Source organism: Falco biarmicus, chromosome 2 (assembly GCF_023638135.1).
Source record: "Falco biarmicus isolate bFalBia1 chromosome 2, bFalBia1.pri, whole genome shotgun sequence".
Classification (NCBI taxonomy): domain Eukaryota; kingdom Metazoa; phylum Chordata; class Aves; order Falconiformes; family Falconidae; genus Falco; species Falco biarmicus.
Genome location: NC_079289.1, coordinates 21,733,862 through 21,755,439, shown reverse-complemented (window position 1 = coordinate 21,755,439; position 21,578 = coordinate 21,733,862). Strand labels below are relative to the sequence as shown.

The window sequence follows — 21,578 nt, the reverse complement described above, 5'->3', positions numbered from 1 at the left end:
TGGCTGTAGGGCCATCAGACACCACAGCCAGGGGTGTGACACAGGAAAGAATGGCAGGTAAAGCAGAGAAGGAAGGGAAAGCAAATGGCTGCAGAGTGGGACAATTCCAGCTCTCTGAAATTGCACCCTTTCCTCCCAGATAGTCCGTATCACTTCAATGTACATCCATCTAACAGAAAATCTAATGCAACTCTTTTTCAAGACAAGAAGAAAAAGAAAAACATTCATGTAATAGGCCAAAAAAATAGATGTTTTTGACTAATCTCTTTTCCTTCCTATTTCTGTCTACTTTACGTCTCCACAGTCTTTTTCCTTCCTATGTCTTACACTTCGTGAGACACAAAATAAAGGTGGAATTCAGCCTTCCTAATTGGTAACTGGAAGTCTTCTTTATGTTTAAACACAATGATCTGTTTATTGGAAACTGCTCTTCTGTAGTACCAGCCATCTCTTCATGTCATGCTGTCTGAATAATGCCTCTTGAAGATGGGGGAGAAAGAATAGCATCGCAGTCAGACCCCGTGGGGTTATAAATAGCATTCTAGCAGCCTGAAAGGCTGAAGCCATCATTAAGCTGCATGCAGCTGTAGTGGTGTAGGTGGGTGAGTAAGAGCAACTTGGAGATGGGATAATGGTAACCTGGTACACAAGGGTCATTTTTCATTGATGGCGTCACTCCATCGGGCTATTGTGTTCTCCCTCCACTGGGTCTCTGTGTTCAACAGAGCTGAGCAAGCTCAGCAAAACAACCTCGGCAAAGCACATTGAAAAGAAGATTAGAGAGGAAAAGTCTTGTGTGTGGTGATTTTGCGATAAACCTTTCTCAGTTTGGTCAGTAATTGCCTTTATCGGCAGCGGAGTAAATGCAAGGGGAACTGGTCTTTGGGAAGCAGCATACCAGGTTCCTGTATAGGGGCAGCGATGGCTTTCACTGGGCAAATTAAGAAGTTAACACAGCAATTTAACCCAAGCTGTCCTTTGAGTGTTTTCCTTAGCAACGTGATTCATTTTCTGGAATGGATTTTTTCAGTGCCAAGACGACAAAGGTCTTGAATTTGGAAAATCCCCTTCAATTTATTATTACTGATTTGGTTGCAGATCTACACAAATGGAAAAATCCTACATTATTTTCACACAGTTTATATATAAAGCAGATGAAAATAATTAGCAGCCTATGTCAGTTTGTGCTTGCATACACAAACACACTACTCTTCCCTCATTTCTACACTGAATAAATTGGGATCGTGATCTCGCTCCCAGTGAAGTCAGTGGGGGAGTTGCCTTTAACTTCAATGGATATGTGACTCAGCTTTAATTCCCCCTGTGGGACCTGTCAATGTGTAAAGATTCCTTGGAGGTTAATTGCTTGCAGAAGAGTCTTTGCCGGGGATGTTAAAGGAAGGTGCAAATTGCAGAACAGGAGCTTTAGTTATGTACTGCAGCCTGGAAAAGACACTGCTGTTTAAAGCAAAGGGATCTCTTATTTCAGTAATCCCGCATTTTAATAATTAAATTTGGTCAGTCATTAATTTGAGTATGTGTTTGAGAGTCACTTCCTTTGCCATCTTGCCCAATAGCTGTTGAAGCAGGACAAATGCTTTTATATTTTCCTGAAATTATTCCTTTGGGCTCTTTTTAAAACTACCTTTAAAAAAAAAACACAAACAAAGCAACCCCACACTGCTTTAAAACAGGCTTTTAGAAAGTATTTATAAAAGAACCACGAAAGAAATAAGAGTTGTGGGAGTGGAAGAGAGAATTTCTAAGTAGAAAGAATCATTCTCATTTAGACTTTTCAGATTTGAGTGACTTTATCACTGTGGAAGCTAACAGATGTATCACTACCTATTAAAAGCTGGGTGGTGGTGGTGGTGGTGGGGTTGTTCTTTCATCATTAAAATTCTATATTCATTCTCCCATGTCACATTTTTTGTAATCCTTTCCCACCTGTATTACACTGTGAATAATCCTTCTCATTCCTTGTCACATGCACATTAAACCTCTTTTAAATTACAGACTTAGAGCTTCTAATACAAGCATTTCATTTTTGTTGCAGTAAGTTTGATGACCATTGTTATATCACTATTAAAAATCTCATGCATATACCAATCTAGAATTTATTCTTGCAGTTGTTCTCTTCATCGATTACTATACTTGGTCAACCAGAACATGCAGTGCTAGCGCTGCCTCTCAGTTCACTGCAGTTTTTGTTACTCATCTGGAGTCAAACGATCAGCCTGTAAATAACATGGTATACAGCTCAGTTTTTCAGAAATACCTGTGAAAGTGCGACGAATTTGTTCTTTGTTACACCTTTTCAAGCCTTCCCAGTGGCACATAGTATCAGTCCTCCGAAGAAATAAAAAAGCTGGAAAACCCACCAGGAATGCCACTTCAAAAGCACCTTTTTAAAATCATAAATTTAGATGAATTTTTTGCTTTTTTAGGACTGTAGAAAAATCTTTGTATAGGAAGGACTAATGGGAAACTTTGGTCTGCAACTTTGAGGAAACACTGTGGCTTGTTTTTCTTCAGGTATTGTAAGAAACTGGAAAGTGTTCAAGTTTATAGTCAGAAGAGTGATTTGCCATCTTTCTCATGGCAGTCCTGTTGGTAAATTTTGCTTTGCATCATTTTACTAAACCTTGGTGTGACAGCACCAGAACACTATATATTCTTCCCAGCCTTGAAAAAAATGGTAATTCAGATTAAGAAAAGATTTGGGTAGTTACTGGTCCCCAGTACAGAAAGTTAATCCTGCTCTCAGACACACTCTTCGGTGTGCTGCATCCGTGCTCTGCTAAATGGTACGCATATGTGGAAGGACAGACTCTTGATTCAATGAAGATGCAAAAATTAGAAGTGGGTTTTCACATACTACCAATAGAAAATCTAGGACAAACAAGTCTGGAAGATTAAACTATAGTATTTACTTATAGAAGCTTGACAAATGTCCAATTGACTAAATACTGTTATCTCTGTAATTGCAATTTTCTAGGTATTTTCTTTATTAAATGTAGTGACATTTAAAGAATATAGCATACAATATATTCTTACTTCATTATCTAAACTGAGTTTTTAGCGTGGCTTTCTAAGGAAATTAAGTTCATGCAAGATGTTGTTAGCCTGTCAGTTCCATCATTTCTATCTCTTCAAGCCATTTTTAACCTGCTGCTTCAAATACATGTAAAAGAAGGGTTCAGAACTCAAAGTTACCAGAATTTCTTAAGTTTCAGAAACACTGTTGGCTAGAAAAAGGAGAGACCCACATTAGTGGCTTAATTCAGCTCAATAGTTTTTTTCTGCTTTGTCTTTTTGTCTGGCTGGTAGATAGAGAACACAGGAGGAACAAGCCCCCCTTCTCTGAGGGGGCTTGTAGATTAAAAAGGATATTCCGAATGAGTGTGATGGATATACCTGGCATATTTATGGAAAGGAATGTACAAAGACACAGCAACGTAAATCCTTTGAAATTCAGGTTTGAATAGTGCTGTTAGAAGCTTTCAAGCAACCAGCACGAACCCCTAGAGATACCTGGGAGGCTGTGAGACACGTTTACAAGACCTGTTGAAAGCTTTTTTAAAGTTAACTTCTGAGATGCTTCTTGCCTCATATGAACGAAATATTTCCTTTCATGATGCTGCTAAAGTTGTTCTCGTGGTCATTTCAGTGCCATTGCTGGGTCCCTTTTCAGAGGCTTCCTTTTCCCAAGGTCTGAAGCAGATAAGGACTATCTGTGCTGCCCCAGGTAGTCCCAGGCTAACACAAATCACCAGCCACGGTCCGTGTGGACCCTCTCCATACAATGTCAGTGCTGACAGCCTTTATCTCCATTTACTTCTCCTTGCTTCCCATGGTCAGCAGTGTAAAGCAACCACTTTGTCCCTCCATGTGAGTCATTATTCAAAGCTCACTCCTTCCATGGGGTGTACCATAGCGCTGGGGCCAGCCAGACCTCGCCTGGTGGCAGGCGGTGCTGGCTCCTGCTGCCTGCCGGAGAATCCTGTGGTCACTCCCAGAGTTATTTGCTGCTTCATTTGACCTACATCCCTTAAGCCCATTTGTTTGCCTCATCCCCTAACTACACCTTGCCTTTGAGAGTACGCCTGCACTGCTCTCCAGAGAAGTAATTGCCGTGTGCGTGTGCAGTCACACCGGTCTCGGAGGAGGGCAGTGGGGCTGGTGGCCTGCGTTACTTCGTTAGGGTGTCTGCTTTGCTGTGCACTCTGTGTCATCTCCTTTTTCCTCTTACCTGAGCTACTTTAAAACGGTTTTCATGATGTCCACAGCTCCGGTCCAAGCGTAGAAATATTTTTAGACAATAAACTACCTGAACAAGGACGACCAGTCTTTGTCAGGAGTCATGACGTGGGGCTGGAAGACATTGTCTCACAGCGGTTTTGTTGCAGTATACGAACGCCGTTCAGGTTGTGCATAAAGTGTTCTTGCTGTTAAGTCTGAGGGACAAGTAAAAAAGTTGGCCAGGCTTGGGACAGAAAGACAGCCTGGGAACCAGCCGTAGGTATCTGAAAAAGCTTGCAGGTCGGCAGGTGCTTCTTTTCCAGCATGTGTATCTTTAAGCTGACTGAAGCAAACCACCCTTAGGGGAATATGCTCATTTATTCACCGGTAAGAAATTTGTATTTGGCACCACAAACACAACGGGGCCCCCCATCCGCTTTAAATACTAAATAGCAATATATGTTACGGCTGGTTTTGTTAGAAAACAAGCAGCTAGCTGCTGAATGTACTCTGCCGGGGTGAGAACGAGCGACACGTGATCTGAGGCTTTTTACAAACATTCGGGGCTTACTGGGAGGATCAGTTGCAGCCTGTGAGGAAGGGGGCTCCTCAGCCCGCGGATCACTGCCGGGACAATCACCCCGCGCTGGAGAAGGGGTGAGGAGCGGGGTGGGGGGGCTGGCCAGCACGGGTGACATTTTTAAAGTACTAAAGGCGATCAGCCCTGCGTGGCCGGATCCCGTCCAGCGGGGCATCGCCGCCGCGCACGGCAGATGGACGGGAGACTCCTTCCAGCCAGCGGCAGCGCCGGCGACCCGCCGGGAGTCGCTTGGGGGCGGGCGGAGCGGGGCAGACCCTGCCGGGGGGAGGCCCGGCGCTGGGCGGCCGCAGGAGCCGGGGGTTCCCGCCCCGCCCCCGCCCCGCCGCGGCGGCCGCTGCCATAGCGATGCGGGAGCGGACAGGCGGCGGCGGCGGGGTCCCCCGGCTCCCCCCAGGTAAGGGCGCTGCTCCGCGAGTCGCCTCCCGGCAGCTCCGCGCCGCCAGCCGAGTTTTAAGTTTAATGTCATGGTGTTTGTTCTCCGGGCTCTCTGCCTGCTGAGGTGCAGTTTCTCCCAAAGCCGCTTGCTCCGGGAACTTCTCTGCCGAGAGCAGCGTCTTGCTCTCTGCATTGTTAGATATTATTTTTCCGCGTGGAAATTTGCGAGCGCTGCAAGAGCGCAAGGGCCGGCCGGGGCCCCCGTGTCCGGCGGGCTTTGTCCGGCCCGGTGCCGCGGCGGCGGAGTCAGGCTCCACCCGGCTCGGCTCGGCCCGGCTCCACCCGGCTCGGCTCGGCTCTGCCTCGCAGCCCGGCAGCCTCCCGCCGCGCCTCCGTGAATGAGGGAGATTAGAAGCAGGCGTCTCGCTGAAACACAAGAAAATCCTTTTATCCCCAGGGGCCGGCGGCTGCCAGATCGCTCTGGAGCGCGCTGCGGGGGGAGCAGCCGCACAGCCGCTGGGCACGGGCCCCGCAGCTCCCCCGTCTCACGCCGGGGGGGTGGGGGTTGGGGGGTCGCTGTGCGCGACCCTCCGGGCCCGCCCGCTGCAGCCTCCCCGCGGCGGCCGCCTGCACCTCCTGCGGTCCCCACGCCTCCCCCGGGCCCGCCGACCCCCGCGGCCGCTTGGATGGGAAGGAGACAAAGAAGGGGACGGGGCTCCCTCCCTCGAGCACAGCTGTACCTTCTGTCTCCTCGTTTCAGGGCGCCGGGGCGGTGGGGGGGGAGCTCCCCCCTCCCCGCCCTGGCAGTGGCAGGTTTGTGAGGATCCCGCTGGCTCTTGCAGAGAAAACCGCACCGTGACCTTCGTTGTTAGCTGGTACCAGCCTTGGACTGGGGACACCGGTGGTTCCTGGGCACGGTGTAGCACGGCGGTGCAAGCGCCTCCCTGCCGGGCAGAGACCCTGGCTGGGGCAGGGGTTGGGGCACCGTGCTCCCGAGCAGCAGAGCAGGGTTTGGGCTGCTGGGGATTCGGGCAGCTCAGGGGGACATCCCTCACATAGCACGTGCCAGTTACAGGGACTCCGGTGACTTCCAAATCCAAGTTTTCATTGCGCTGTCATGACAGCACAGGCCAGCTTCTGGCTTTACATACTTCCGAGTCTTGTTTTCTTTGGCTAGGGAAAGTGCTGTGCACTCGATGTAACTCTTAAATTCTCCTGCTAGGGAACAGATAAAACAGGTGTCGTGCAGCCTTCCAACAGCAGCAAGCGTAGGAAAAACGATCCGTGTTTTCCTCTTCTTTGCCATTTCTTTGAGGGTTAGGTGGCACCTGATGGATGTGCTCGTGTTTTTGGATGCAAACTTCTCTCGTGTGTTTTGGGGCTCAGTGCTGAGTGTATGAGGAGGAGGGCTGGACTGCTGCTGTTGGGGGTTTCTTTCCCTTAAGTCTGCATGTGGATTATATTTAGTGTTGTAAGGTAGGTGTGGTAGTCATACTGAATTTATTAGCTTATTAAGTATTAGAGAAACAAGTACATATTGAAATTATTCTGGTCTCTTAAATTGCTAATGAATTCATAAAGCCATCAAAGTGTAATTGCATACCTTCTCATAACTGCAACACACCTTTGTTCATGAAAAAAAACCTCTGTTACCCATGTGTCTTTATTTCCTACGTTGGGGCTCAGACTTCTTTTACTGTCTAAGGAGATTTCTCTAACGGTTGCTTTTGTTTTCCTCGTGCAGGCAGCGCAGCCTGAGGAGCTCACTGCACCCAGTCAGTGTGAAAGCAAGTCAGACCAAGGTGCAGGAGATGAAGGAGAGGCAGCAAGGTCAGCTGCTGGGGACAGCAGCGTCGCTTTGAGCTGCCCCAGCCTCCGTCTCCATGCGTACAGCGTCGAGAGCATGACAACATTTCCGAACGGCTGTGGAAATGGCACCACCGTTACTTGTATAGTTATGGATAATAAAGAGCCCCAAAACCAGGCTACCTGTGTCAGTCATAACGGGGGATGCAGCACTGGCAACAGTCATGAGGAGGAAATCCAAGAGGATAAACTCAGCCCTTCCAAAATCATGCGCTTTTTCACCACCCCTCGGAAACGGGCTAATTCCAGTTCTGACAGGCCTCGTTCTCTGGTTCTGATGGGCAGCTCGTCCTCGTGGAATGCTTTGTCTTCCATCAGGAAAATGGGATCTTTCAAGAAGTTGAAATCTTCAGTTCTCCAAGGAATTCAAACAAGGGAATGCTCAGACATCTTAAATGAGAATGGCTTAGGCAAACATGGGTCAAACAGGACAGTGGTGCAAGTTCAGACTAACAGGTATTCCTATTCGGGGCCTCTACATGATTTCCAGAATGCAGGGGATGGTTTAGCTTCTGACTGCTCAGATGCAGAGGAGAGCGATGAGTCTTTCCTGAGGAATACTCACCGCTCACGCAGCATCAGGCGGGCTTATGGTGCTGGGCGCATAAACTTGCTAGACACAGATAAAGTTCAGAGTCAACACAACTGTACTAGGCCGACATCACCTGTCATTGCAGAGCCAAAGATGTGTGAAATTTTGGTGAAGGACTCTGAAAACAACAGGATCATTTATCGGAGAAGCAAAAGTTCAGATAATTTGAACTTTTTAAAAAAAAGCTCATTCAAAAGGAAGTCCACCTCAAACCTGACCGACCTCAAGGTTGCAAGTGAAAAACAGATGCCAACAGGGACTGTGAGCGTTACTTCTGCTGACTCGGACAAAACCAGTGGGAACCTGGAGAGGAGATCCAAGCGATGGAAGAGCCCTATCAGGACAAAGGATTTTGACAGAGTTTTGAAACTCGTCAGTAATGTTACAGATGTTGCATGGAAGAAGGATGGCCCTAAAAGCACAGCTCCTTCTCCTAGCGAGCAGTCCCAGAGAACGAGGTCAAACAGCAGGCTGCACGATGACTACTCCCGCAGGGTTTCCAGCAGCGCGGATCATGACAGAAAGAGATGCACCTCCCCAGTGTCTAGTCCAGACTCTTCCTTGCCAGGAACGCCTTGTCTGCAAAGCCCCACAGTTGCTCAGGATAAAGAGGCTGAAATGAACGTAGCTGTTGCTGAAGACAAAAGCCTCAGGACCTCATCAGGTATCCCAGACTCCGATAGCTTATCACCCACGCTGAATGACATCAGTCCATTTCCCAATGAAGTGTTTTATTCGGACTCGGATGAACCAAAAGCTACCCAGCAGTTTACATATGAAGCTGAAAACCCTCATGTTCCAGTCAGGCCGACGACTCCAAAGCCTCAGAGTCCCACTGCAGAGAAGGATTTCCAGGGCACAAACCATCACAGCACGTTGTCGCTGAGCTCATCGGAGAGTGAGGAGAGGTTCGAGGTACCGGGGCTGAAGCTGGGCAGGCACCCTGTTTGCTTCCAGGACTCGGTGCAGACAGTGTACTATGATGATGGAAATGAAGACAGTGGCATAAGCAGCCACTCTCAGCTAAGCCTCAATTTAGCTTCAGGTGCTGAAGAGAAAAAGGAAGAGGTAAGAAAGAAAACAAAATCCTTTAGAAGCTGTATATAAATCTATAGGTTTTACTAACGCAAAACAATGCAAAATAACCTGGATACTAATGGCTATTGCAGCTTCTTGATGCTAAAATATGCTGACAGCTATTATTTCCTTGAATATAGTCTCTTTGGATGCTAACGTCACATTATTTTTACTTTGTGCATTAATATCAAAGAAAGTTTTGGCAGCAAAGCTACTCGTGTAAGTTGTCAAGGGCAGCTTACTGCACCCTGCAGATACACCACCTTGTCATGTGGTCTTGTCAGACTTTACCAGCCTAAGCAGGGCCTGGCTGTGTTTCCTTCCAAGCTGAAAGGTCTCTGAGGAGTCTGTATATTTCGAAGTAGCGTTGATTCAGTGTGAAAGCTTTGCCTGTGGAAGCCTTGCAGAACATGGTAATATATGTAGAGCAGCGTGGTGTGAAAGATACAGTATACAGGTTTAAGCATTCATTGTATCCGATGTTTTAACTGTGCAGTGATGGGCAGACTGAGGGTAAAATGGTGATTTGCCGGCAAATTTCAAACAGCAGTACTTTCTGTGCTGGGCTGAGTGTGTTGCTACTAACGTTTTGGTGAAGACACCAGCATTTCACTGCACCTAGTGCCTGATTTCATATTCTCAGTAGATGGGTAGATAGATGTATTGCAGCACCTCTGAGGTAAGTTCATGTTAATAACCTTGTGCCCTTACCTGAAGCATTGTGAGTTGGCACTGAAGCGGTTGCAGTGATTTGGCAGTGTTGGTGAAGAGCTGTCACATGTATCCTGCACCCATCTGAAATGGCGTGGCTCACTGCAGCCCCAGTGATGTGTGGTAATGTGGTTTTGAGCTGTTTGGGGTGAGGCAGGAGAGAAAGGTTCGCTACTCATCGGGAAAAATGCACTGGGGCAAAAATCCCTCTGGATCTGTATGTATATGGAAACCATTTACAAAATAAAGCTGACACATCTTTTAAGCCACCTCAGTTTGACTGAAAGTATCATGTACCTTAGGCAGTTGTTGCAGCTGCAGATTTCAGCCTTTCATGCTACAAGGTCTTATAATGTCTGTGAAGCTATCTTACTTTTAAAAGCTTGGAACATTTTTTGCAAACTGGAGAAAAGAGTTTGTTTACTGTAGTGCTTGCAGCGATGGGAAGACTGGAAAAATAAACCCGGTGTGTGTAACTGTTAGGGCTCTGAGGTTACTCTTCTTCTGGAGTCCCAGAATTTCCCCAGCCATCCTTCTTTTCCAAAACTCTTACTTAAGGGTGAATGCTAGGCAAGGGGATGCTTTCACACTGCCGGAAGAGGTGAGAGCCATAGTGTGGATTTATCTCCCTTCTATTTCTCAGGAATAAAATGGGAGGTAGAATTAATGCTACTCATCTACCATCTAGTGGTGATCTGTGATCATGGCCAAAGAAAAATTCAGCCGGTCCCTCCCCTTGGCTCCGGGCAAACCAGTACAGTTTTTAAATGAATGTGTACTTTGGGTGGATAAAAGCTACTGTAGTTTTAGTTTTAACACCACATTCTGTTATTATATAACATGCAATTTAAACTTTATATTACAACATATCTTAGGTTAATTTTGAGTGCCTTTTAGTGCTCTCTTCAGTTGTCTAAAATACGGAGTGTGTGCTGGTGGCAGCTCTGGGTTTGTGTAGCAGGCAGGTGGGTGGCATGGGAGGGAGCCCTGCAGAAGAAGGAAATAGTGGCCAGGGGATGGACTCCTTGGCTGTTGAGCAGTGAGGTACTGTAGCCCCCTCCCTCTGCAGTGAGCACTGCCTGGAGTCCCTGCCTGTGGCAAAGCAACTGCAGCCACCCAAATGATGCAGCTGCATCCAGACCTCTCTTCTGATCCAAGAAAGGAAAGTTTTTGGATGTGGTAGCTGTGGATTGGAAGCAGGAACTGTGCACGGCGAGGTTTACTTCTGCCTTACTATGCAAAGGGTATAAACTCTGTGTATATATATATTTCCTTTTTTCCCCCCGTGCCTGCTCCTCATCCCATGCACAGCCCTAAAGCTGTGGCATTCAGAATGACTACAAAACAGGGAGAGTGGTATGGTTTCTCTGTGCCATTTCTTTGGAGGGTTTCATTGCTTTTTTCCTTCTCCTTTACAGCATGCTTCCCTCAGTGTGGAGGTAGCTTGGTACCAAAGATACTTATGCCAGGTTATTTTTTAATTGGAGTTTATTCAGCCTGCAGGCACTTTTATGAATGCTGCATACTCGCACAATGAAGTCATTGGGGTTTGAACTTTTGACTACAGTTCATTTTTAACTCTACATCTCTGTGTTATAGAACTGTACCCACCCAGCAAGTTGTTCCTGTGATAGACACTTGGTTTGTTCTCGTCAACCATTTGAGAGAAAATGCTGAGCCATGCAAATCCCAAATTTTTAAGATTTTGTCTGACTCTGAAATACAGTGTGCTGAAGGACAAATCTGAACTGTTTTGATGTTTGGTGCATCTTCTTTTCTGTATGGATTTCATGTAAAAGCCAACATGTCTTCCAGTACAGCCACTAAAATCTCTGTGGCTTGGAGACATATTTCAGTACAAACCTTACAAGGTGCTAAATGGTCAGACTCAAATGTGTTCTTCTTTCAGGACTCCAGCCATAGCTGGAAGGAAACCTAGTTTATTCCCTTACCTGCTCATCTAGTAGATTAATTGGCAAATGAAGTCTATGGAATTTGGTCCATCTCTATATTCTCCCAAATACGGAAACTGAGCATTTTCTACTTTGCTTTTCCCCCGACGCTGTAAAGCAGATTTTGCAGTATTCACACAAGGGCATCTATCCGTTTAGCTGAATTCCCATGTGATTTAGCCTTGAGATCCTGTCACTTCTGTCACTTTGTTGGTTTCACCGAAATGCAAGATTTGGACTGGAGCAGAGGAGATGTCTGGTCTTCCTGGTTGTTGGTCCTGCCAGAGGTTGGTTCCCAGGGAAGAGCTAATTAAGTGCAGCCTGGATCCACGCCTCAGCACTTCTTAAGCTACAGAGACATGAGTCACCAAAGCCTGTCTGTGACAGCCCATGCTTTCCCAGTCTCTGCTTTATGCCACTGTCACTTGTATTCAATATGTTGCTTTTAAATAGCATCAAGAGATGATTTAAGTAGAAGTTTGTATTTGGACTGTTTCGCATAGTCTTTACTTTCCTGAAGAAGATACCCATGCCACTGTAAAGTGAAAACTTAAACTCTTTGCTTTGGGCTGGCCTGTACCAGCCGCTGAGGCTGCCTAAACAAAATGCTGTTCTGAATGTGTTACAAAAAAGACAAATCAAGTCTTTCACCTGGTCTTTCACAAGCTTTTAGAGCACTTGCAGTTTAAGTTCCCTTGCTGGCAGCTGGCTTCACAGTACACCAGACTTTTTATTACTTGAATGCCTTATCTGCTTGACTGTAAGTGAAATTACAGTGAAGAGGGAGTTCTGCTGTAATTAGGGTTGAGTCACATTTTGTTTGCAGACTGTATTTTAAGTGCTCCGAGCTCTGTCTGTTGACTCATTTATGCTCGTGCCATGCAAAAGCCAGTGGTTCCAGCTAATCCACAGCATGCAGTCCCCCAGCACTCAGCTGTTGGCAGAGCTGAGCTGGACTGTCCTGTACGGATATCTGGGCTGTGAATATTGAGCATAGGTGGTTTAACCTGGGGGACAGCTTATGGAGGAAATATGGAGAAGATTCAGCTCTGTCCTATTCAGCTCATCCTCCCTATTTCTTGCTTCAGAAAGTGTCCTTACAGCAAAGGACCAAAGGGTGGTGGCTGGATGTGGTCATGTTCGATACCCACAAGGAGCATGCAGTACCTAGGAGCTGAGGATGGGCATTCTTGGTACCTACCACAAGCTCCTGAGTGCTGTGGGGCTGGGCATGAGTGCATCTGCTGGGAGCTGGCTGGTTTCAGCTCTCTGAACTGTTTTTTTCTGGATTTATGCACCTCTGGTTCATCCGCATGCAATTTAGTGTGGCTTAATCAGCTTAATCTGTGTAACTGAAAATGTGCTAAACTGTGAAGGATAATTAGGTAAAGTGAGTAACAGGGAGGGAAAGGGGGGAGCTTCTTAAACTGGGTTTGCTCCTATGGGGCTTGTAATTTGGAGCAAGGGCCCATCTCTCCAGTGGCATGCTGGTCTTCCTGGCTACAGGGCCTAGGGACAGCGCAGCAGAGCACCATAACAGGCTCTCAGCAGCATCTCCAACAGCACACTGAGGTTTCAGTTACACGGAGTGACACTGGATTTACACTAAACTCTCTGAGCTGCTCTGCGCAAGCCAGGATACATACAACATCTCCACAGTTGCTCAAAGAGTGACTTCCAGGAGCACCTGCCCAGAGCTAAAGCAGAAACCACTGTGCATTGCTACAAACCCGAGCTGCAGTCGATCACTGAAATATGATGCAGAAGGGAGCCCTCAAAGGACATTAATCTCTTCCCGTTGCAGCAAAAACTCTTCCAACTCACTGCAGCAGAGCTGTCTGTATTCAGTACAGCCTGTAATCATTTGTTGCTGTATGCTCTACTAGGAAGAAGAAAAACAAGGCAGTGGTGTGATGGTAATCTGAATTCTGGGTCAGGTTAAATTTTAGACCAAGTAACTTGGCAGTGCTGAGTAAAACTGCCATTCTTGAAGGCTGTACAGTAATACAGGAGTTACTGTCATCCCTGCAAAAGGTTCTGTGGATGCTGAAAGGAGGAGCTCAGGTGGACTCTGCAGTTAGCCTGGGGCAAGCTGCTTCCTCTCCTTGCTGCTTGTGTGCTCCTCTGCTTCTCCACAGTGTCTGACACTTGACTGCTGTTGCTCTGCTCTGTCGCCTCAGTAACACCCAGGTGCTGCTTACCCTGGGATCAGGAGTAATAGTACCCTAGAGGGGAACGACACTTCTGGCCATGTAATTTTTACGTCGAGCATGCTGTTGAGTTGTCATCGCTGAAAATCCATCTCGATGCTAGGAGGTTGTGAGGTCCAAATCGAGCAGAGGCAGCTGCGTTTCCCCTTTCTGGCGTCCACTGCTGTGCCGCTTGTGGTACCGGGATGCTGAGCGGGATGCTGTGGCAGGCTGGGGGACTGTGGCTGGGTGCTGGAGCAGGCTGAGTACAGCAGCCTCGACTCTTCCTACTCCAGGCTCAACCACAGCAGCCTCGCCCTTACTCCACGCTCTAGGAAGTAATAGTTTGCAGGCGTAGAGTTGCCCAGGGCAGCTCCACCCCGTGCAAGCTGGCGTTTGTGACTGCTGCTGGGACCAGCCAGCGGCTGGGCTTGGGCTTGGGCAGGGAAGATGAGGCTTTGCTCGGGAAGGGTGGAGGAACCAGAGGACCTCTGCCTGGAGGGACGCTGAAGAGATGCAAAGGCCTATGGCTTTTTATGTTTTGCTTTGTTAGCATAAAGTTCCATTTTCAACCTGTGTTTATCATCTGGCTTCCAAGGTTCACCAGCGGATATTACAAAGACAGCCTGGAAAAAGTTGCTTGTTTTGCCAAGTAAAGGAAAATGGATTTTTTTTTTTAGACCTGTTACTTGACCTGGGGAGTTCTGAGAAATCACTTAGGGATTTATTTAGGGATTATTAATGGCTATACAGCTCCTAAAATGAGGCAGAGGACATGGCCCTGCCAACTCCTCTGCTACACAATACACTACATGCTTGCTGTTCCAGTTCAGACACTGAAACAAGGAAGGGACAGCATCAGAGCACCACCCAGCCATCCCCAAGTATCAGTCAACAGAAAACAAATGGAAACAGCTTTCTAGTTTTAGCATGCTTGCATTTTTGCATAACTGATGAGATTATTTCTGCAAACAGCTACATTTCCCTGCAAACTGTCCTATGTAGGTCGGAAATACATTAGCTGATTTGGTTTTGGAGATGAGTTAGAGAGGATGAAGGAAATCCTTGAGGCTGAAGAACAGATTTGAGAGTCATGAGATCCTCTTGTCATTTCCAGTTCAGCCCTCTGCTTCCTCTGTGACTTACATGACTTAACTGCCTTGTGTCTGCTCCTTATCTGTGAAATGTGGATGCTAGGAAGGTAAACTCGCTAATCTTCGTAAGGCGTGTTGCTGAGAGGGAAAGCATTATGCTTGTTGATTGTGATAAGCAGGCTTTCAAGGATCAGGTTAAATGAAGCAAACCTGCATTAAATATGCCTTAGAAATATATGGCTAAATTTTTTTGGGGGTTGTGTCTATATAGGTGATTTTTTAATGCTGTTTTATAGGTGTAGTTGTTAGAATACCACAGTTGCTTTGGTGGCAACAAATCCCAAGAGTAGAGTTATACAATTTTTTTTCCCAATTTCTAAAACTTCCAAAATGGGTGTTTTACCACAGTAGGTTGTGTTGCTAACAGCAATTGATTTTACCATGTTACAAGGCATAATAATGTAATTTTGCTTTATTACAATGCATTGTATCTCCTGCATCCATTCTAGGAGCTCATACTAGTATAGTGCAGTGGTATTCCTTTAGGGGGTCACCCTATGGAACAGTGCTCTGCAAATTTTTAAACTGTGGGTCCACTCAGTTTTTGGGAGGGGGAAGAAAAGGCAGATTGTCTTGCTGTAATGTTTATAAGTTCCAGGCTGCTAAAACTTATCTTGAATTTTGAATATAGTTGTATTACTTTGATATCTTCTGCTTTGCTTGTTTGTATAGGTGTAAATATATATGTTCTTAAGGTTTTTTTCAGTTGTTTCGCAGATCATATTCTCCTGTCTTGCAGACCACTGGTCAAATAGCACTGTGTAGTCTAGGGATAGATAATCAATGCTTTTACTTGGGGCCTTATTAAAGGCTAATTAAAAAGATGCTATTGGCAGAGGAGGCAAAGACACTTAATTAGAACGGAATAGATGGAAGTTTTCTTCCTGTAAGTGTATTGGACTAGTTTAATAATTCTGGTTAGCTTGTGATAGAAGATGTGAACACTGACTGAATGGGTGCTTTCTTCTACAGCAACAGCAATTATTTTCATGGAAACTATTGCTGTGATGGTTTCACTGTTGGAAATTGTCAGCCTGTTGAGTGAACAGTATATCCCTAGGCTCTCATACACTTTAGGATCTTTTGACAAAATCCAAAAAGAAAGCAATAAATATATTTTCTCTGGGAGACTGTCATGTATTCAGGGTCTCATAATCTCTGTCTGTCACAACAGTTTGCAAATAAAATATCGATCATGTCCATGAAACATGATGCAAGCTTTTGACCTCAGTTAGTAGTGTTGATAAATGAACTTCCATGATAATGCCCCCCCCCTGCTATTTAGCAACAAGAAAAGTGCAAAGGTTGCCTTTTATCTTGTGCCTGGGTGGAGATATGTTGTCCGGACTTCTACTCTGTTAAGTGAAGGCGATAAAATAATTTATGACCACTATGATCACTTGGTCCTTTATATTTTTGGTGGCTTATATGAAATGAAAAATAAATTCTAATGCTGCTACTGAGTTCCTAGCATTTGGTGGTTACTGTATTATACAGAAATATTAGCTGTTCAATAGCCACCAATTATAATACTGGCATGTAGCTGTCATTGCTAGCATAAGAAGTTTGTACATTTTTATATAGACCCATGAAAGTACATAGAACTGTGTACTCATGATCAAAATACAGAGGTACCTACATGACATAGCACAGATCCTGTGAGGCTTTTAAGCCTTCTTATTTACAGAAACACATGACTGATTATCCATTACAAGTTTTCACTGAGAAGATGTAGTAATTGTATTCTGAAACTTATCAGCCTACTCAGGTTTTCCTTGTAGCTTATTCTCAGCCAGAATTATCATCTGTTTCATTTATCACACCTTTTTATAAATGCTGTTTGGAAATTAATATGCATTTCTTGTAAAGACATTATTAGATTTTGATGATTTCCTTTCTCTGGATTAGAAAAAGGCAGCTGTAGTTAGCAAGGCTGCATTTCAGCCAGGCAGCTCAAAAATACAGAGATACCAAAACATGGAGCATGGAGCATTGCAACTTATTGTGGAGCTAAGAGGAAAAAAAAAAAAAAAAAAAAAAAGCAAAAGGGAGCCAGGATGCTTTTTACCCTGGAGACCAACAAGGCTGGCACCTACCTGTGACTTCCCAGTAGATTGCCAGGTAGATTTAAGTGTCTGTTTAGACTGCCATGCTTGTCTATATGTGTAAGTTATGAAGCATTAATTGTATCAGTACCTTTAGAGCATAAAAATAAGATTTTAAATATCCAAATAGGTAATGGTGGAGGTTGAAATGTGGATTAGTGGAAGGGAGCCTCAGCAATGTACACAGGCATCAACACATTTAAAAAGTGGTGATTTTATTTTCATTAGGAAGTTAGTTGGCGTAAACATGTTAACAAAACATCACCCAGGGATTGTTTTTCCTTTGCCGTTATGGTGGCAGCAGTATGTGAGCCCTCACAAGTGTACCAACAGCAGCAAGCTGACCAGCAGCTGGCTGTTTTGGGTCAGGCTTACACTTTGGGCTTTTTCTGCAGTGGAAGTATGGTCAGGTATAGGATGAAGTGTTGTTCGTGGTTGGTGTAACTGTGCCAGCAGAAGTCCTGCCATGCAATTGCAGGTACTGGCAGGTTTTTTTGCCATTTCACTGATAAAAGTTGCTTTCGTGTAAGCAACAGTTTATCAGTGCTGTACAAATCAGATCTCATGCTCCTCAGGCAGCACTCCCTCCCTCTGAAGACAATTTTGGGGGTTGACTTTATTAAATATGCCACTGTAGTTTGAGTAATAGTTGCAGAGCCTTGCTCTCATCTGGCTCTAAAGGCAAAGCTAAGATTTTAGTGGTTAAACACTTGATGCTGCTTACATTGGTATTAATGAGTAACAGGGAATACCAACAGCAGTCATGTGCCATTAAATGCAACAGGGTCATACCAGTGCCAGGTTGGGTTGAGTGAGGTCACGATCAAGTCCTTGAAGCTGCTGTGCCTGTATTGGGAAATCAGTCTGGGCCCAGGCAAAGGAAAGATTTGGTCTGGCTGGGCTTGGACTCTGTGGTGCCATTGTCTGCCTGGGAGCAGCCCAGGAAAGCTCCTGCTGTAGCCTGGCTGGTGCAGTCAGGGGCCCTGGGGAGCACACCCAAAACAGCACACCTGAAAGCAGCACGTGTGATGAGGGGCAGGTATCCAAGACAGGTGTGCACAGCTGGAAAGCGCCTTGTGGGGAAGCTGCACCTTGCTGGAGCAGGAGATGGGGACCAAGCAAGGTTCCCCACGCACTGGGGAACATGGGTGTAGTGCCATCGGCATCTGCCGACACTCAGGTTTGGCACCTGATTCCTGCCAGTAGTGCTGCCTGGGCGATCCGCTCTGTAGGTTTGGCTGACGCTCTTCTCTGGGAGCTCAACTCGATTGCCTGAACATAAGCACCCAGTGCTGCTTTGGTGCTGATTGTTTACCCCTGTCTCCAGGGGCTGCTTCTGGATGTCCCAGGCCTCCCATAGGTACTTGCATGATGCATGGTACGTGTAGGTTGGGAACATGGCTCTGGGTGCCTGTGTTCAGGCAAGAAAATTTCACCACAGATTTCTACAGGCTACAGTGACAGCTTTAACATCTAGCTAACATACAGGCACCTCCGTTGCAGCCATCAGAATTTAGATGTGGGAGTCTGGAGCTAAATCCTACCCCAAGAGTGACATATTACATGGGAACAATAGCAAATGAAAGTGTAGCCTGGATCGAAGTAAATGTTAATTTTAGGTGGTTGTATTGGTAGGTATACTGCTGTCAGGAAAAAGATTAAAAAACATTTTAACTAATATACTGTTGTAGGAATCTAGCTGTCCAGATAAAATTAATTCATTTGCATTGGTATAAATAAGTAGAGCTGTTTGTGTCTGCAGTTTCAGAAGAAATCTAATAGTGCAGCCAAAAAAGCAAGATAAATTATCCTGGTTGCTAGCGTTGGTGATCCTGTGCTGTTGGTAGATTAACAGGTGTGAATTTCAGAAAACCAAGTATGGATTTGGCTTAGACCTTTACTTCTCAGAAATCTCAAAATCCCTTAAGATTTTTGAACAACACTTATAATGCATGTCAGTGCATGACGTTTTGATTTTCATCCTATATGAAGTGCCATGTATATCTCTACTCATGTATAGATGTTATCAATAATAATTGTGTAACATAAACCTGATTTCACCTATAAAGGATTAATGAACAGAATGCCATTTGGGATCAGCGGTGCTGCACCAGTATAAAGCCAGTGGCAAATGGAACAAAATAGTTTCTTCAGAATTTTTTCATTGATGTCAAGAATCACACTTATGCTGAAGTGACTGCAGTACTGGAGCCTATACGTTGTGTGCTGGATATTTTATTCCTACTAGTAAGAGGTCACTTGATCAGATCCTGCTTGAGTAGGTCACTTAGAGGAATGTGAGGTTATCAGTCTGGTTTCCTCTGATTTTTGCTATGAGGGGGTTTTGTTTTCTGTTTTGTTACTATTCTTCAATGGTTTATAGAGCTAAGTCAGTTCTAAAAATACACGTCCTTCAGCATTGTTTATTGCACAGCAGAGATTAATCTGGCTGTCATTTGGATCACTACTGTAGGTGGAGTGCTGCAGAAGGAAAGCAGTCCTCTCTTTGCAAATGTTATTGCTCAAGATAAGGGTGTAAAAAGCAGATTAGGAGATGACAGGTGACGTGTCCTTCTCTCAGTCTAAAAGTACAGGATCATGGGATAAACTTCGCCTGACTGGTTACACAGAGTGTGCTCACATTTGTAGCTCGTATGGACAAAACCAAAAGATGACTCTCATGAGCTCCTTTCTCAGTCTCTGCATATGTGGAGACCCTTTACCTGTGTCTGATTCTGAGGTAAGAACGTTTATCAAACCTGTGATTTTGCTGCTCTGACCTCGGAGGGGCTATGTTTAAGGGACAGCTTCACTGAAGCTGTGTTCGTGCACCAGCCAGGGTATCACTCTCTGCTGAATTGTTTATACTGTTAAAACTGGTCCTGAGCTAAAATCTGCAGAGAAGGTGAAGCATGCATGAGTGACAGGGGTGATGTCATAGAAATCAGAATTTATGCAGGTGCTCTATTTAGAATAAATTTCATGCTGTAAGTGATATAATTGAATGCAGAGCAATGTGTGACATGGATTGTTTTTCATACCTTAATTGCAGTAATCATGTTAAAATGCTGACTGTTTAATAACTCTGCCTACTAGCTAAAGTGCTTCCATACAGTGAAATTTGTCTTAAGCTGTCTTTCAAATAAAAGCAAAATCTGCCCACTGTATCAGGCGGCCTTCTGAAAAGGCTCATTGGAGTTGCACTGGCTTGGCTGAAAACAGTAGGTGGAAAGGAAGGTGGCAGAAGATTTCACAGGCATCATTGTGAAAGGCTGATTCTGGGCAGCATGTTTGCTTTGAATATGCAATGCTTGAAACGCTTTCACCTGGTCTGAAACAGATGAACAAGATGTAGCTAGAGACAGACGAAATGTTGCCCCTCTTTTTTTGGAATACTTACTGACTTTGAGGATTGTCAGAAGTGCACTTGGGTAGACTGAAGATATCCCAGTAAAGAAGTAGGCTGCTTTTTCTAGAAAAGTCAGAATTAGTTCATAATTTGTATGAGAACTGGGGCAGGGTTCACTTGCTCAGCAGTGCTTTGAAGTTTGTCAGTCAGTCACTTCATCAGGTGTTCATGCAAGCTCCCACCCAGCCCAGAAACACCCATCTTCCTTTCTCTGTTTCTTTTATGTTCTTTAAAGAGGAGCCAGGAAAAGCTAAGGAAACAGTGAGAATTTGGAAATTTTAGGGAAAAGTGAATATAAATTTTTATGTGCAGTATTTTTCCTCAAAAACTGCAGGGGCTTTTGCTAGAAAAGTTTACAGCAGTATTACTCCAAATGCATTGAAATCCTTAAAAATGTTCCCTCTAAGAAGTGCTTTTATTTCCAAACTTTTAGTAACAATGCAATTATGATACCTGTAGGCATGAACCTCCATGAGCCAGGTGTGCTGTTAAACTGGAACAATATGCTCATTTTCCAAGCTTTTGCTCTAAAAACATCAGGTTTCTTCCCCGTATTTGTGTTATAATGTATCTCTGGTCCTAATCAGTATGACTGTAACCTGCCTGAGCATATAGAAAACTAGCTTCTCCCTTCCGAAACTGGATGAGCTCGCTCACCCAATTTGCACGTGGCTGCACAATCTCTAGATCTGACCCAAGCGAGAGTGTAGGAGGGAGGGTGACTGCCCACTTTGGTATTAGCTCACAGTTACATGGGATCAGCAAGCAGTCAAACTGCAGCCTTGCTGTTTATTTTCATTGCTGAATAGAGTTAAATCATAGTATGGTTTGGGTTGGAAGGGACCTTCAAGATCACCTAGTCCCACCCCCCCGCCATGGGCAGGGACACCTCCCACCAGACCAGGCTGCTCACAGCCCCATCCAGCCTGGCCTTGAGCACTGCCAGGGATGGGGCAGCCACAGCTGCTCTGGGCAACCTGTGCCAGTGCCTCACCGCCCTCACAGGAAAGAATTTCTTTCTAATATCTGACCTAATCTACCCTCTTTCAGGTTAAAATTGTTGCCCCTTGTCCTGAAACAGAACAGGGTCTTAAAAAAAAAGATTAGTCAGGATGAGTTTGGTACAATGCTCTGGGTGATGCTGTTTGCGTTGAGAATGTACTCTGAATAATTAGAAAAGATAAGGTGGGCAGCTGAAAGAGATAAGGAGACCATCAAGTCAGGAAATCACTGAACAAAGAAAATTGAAAGGTCTACTCCACCTAGATCCCACCTATTGTGAATGGAATGGTTAGGTGTCAAAAT

General features: G+C 45.2%; 1 protein-coding gene across 7 annotated transcripts in view; it reads left to right on the top strand.

Annotated features, from left to right (window-relative positions):
* Positions 1 to 21,578, top strand: part of SPATA13 (spermatogenesis associated 13) — a 161,092-nt gene that overhangs the window by 105,351 nt on the left and 34,163 nt on the right. For 4 of the 7 annotated variants that reach the window (XM_056328872.1, XM_056328869.1, XM_056328870.1 and 1 more), the window contains exon 2: positions 6,963 to 8,744. In XM_056328872.1, the coding sequence (XP_056184847.1) occupies positions 6,963 to 8,744 (1,782 nt within the window). Of the gene's footprint in view, positions 1 to 4,877; positions 4,900 to 5,152; positions 5,238 to 6,962; positions 8,745 to 19,017; positions 19,605 to 21,578 lie in introns of those variants that run through there. The other 3 variants (XM_056328875.1, XM_056328871.1, XM_056328876.1) reach the window with 3 other exon arrangements.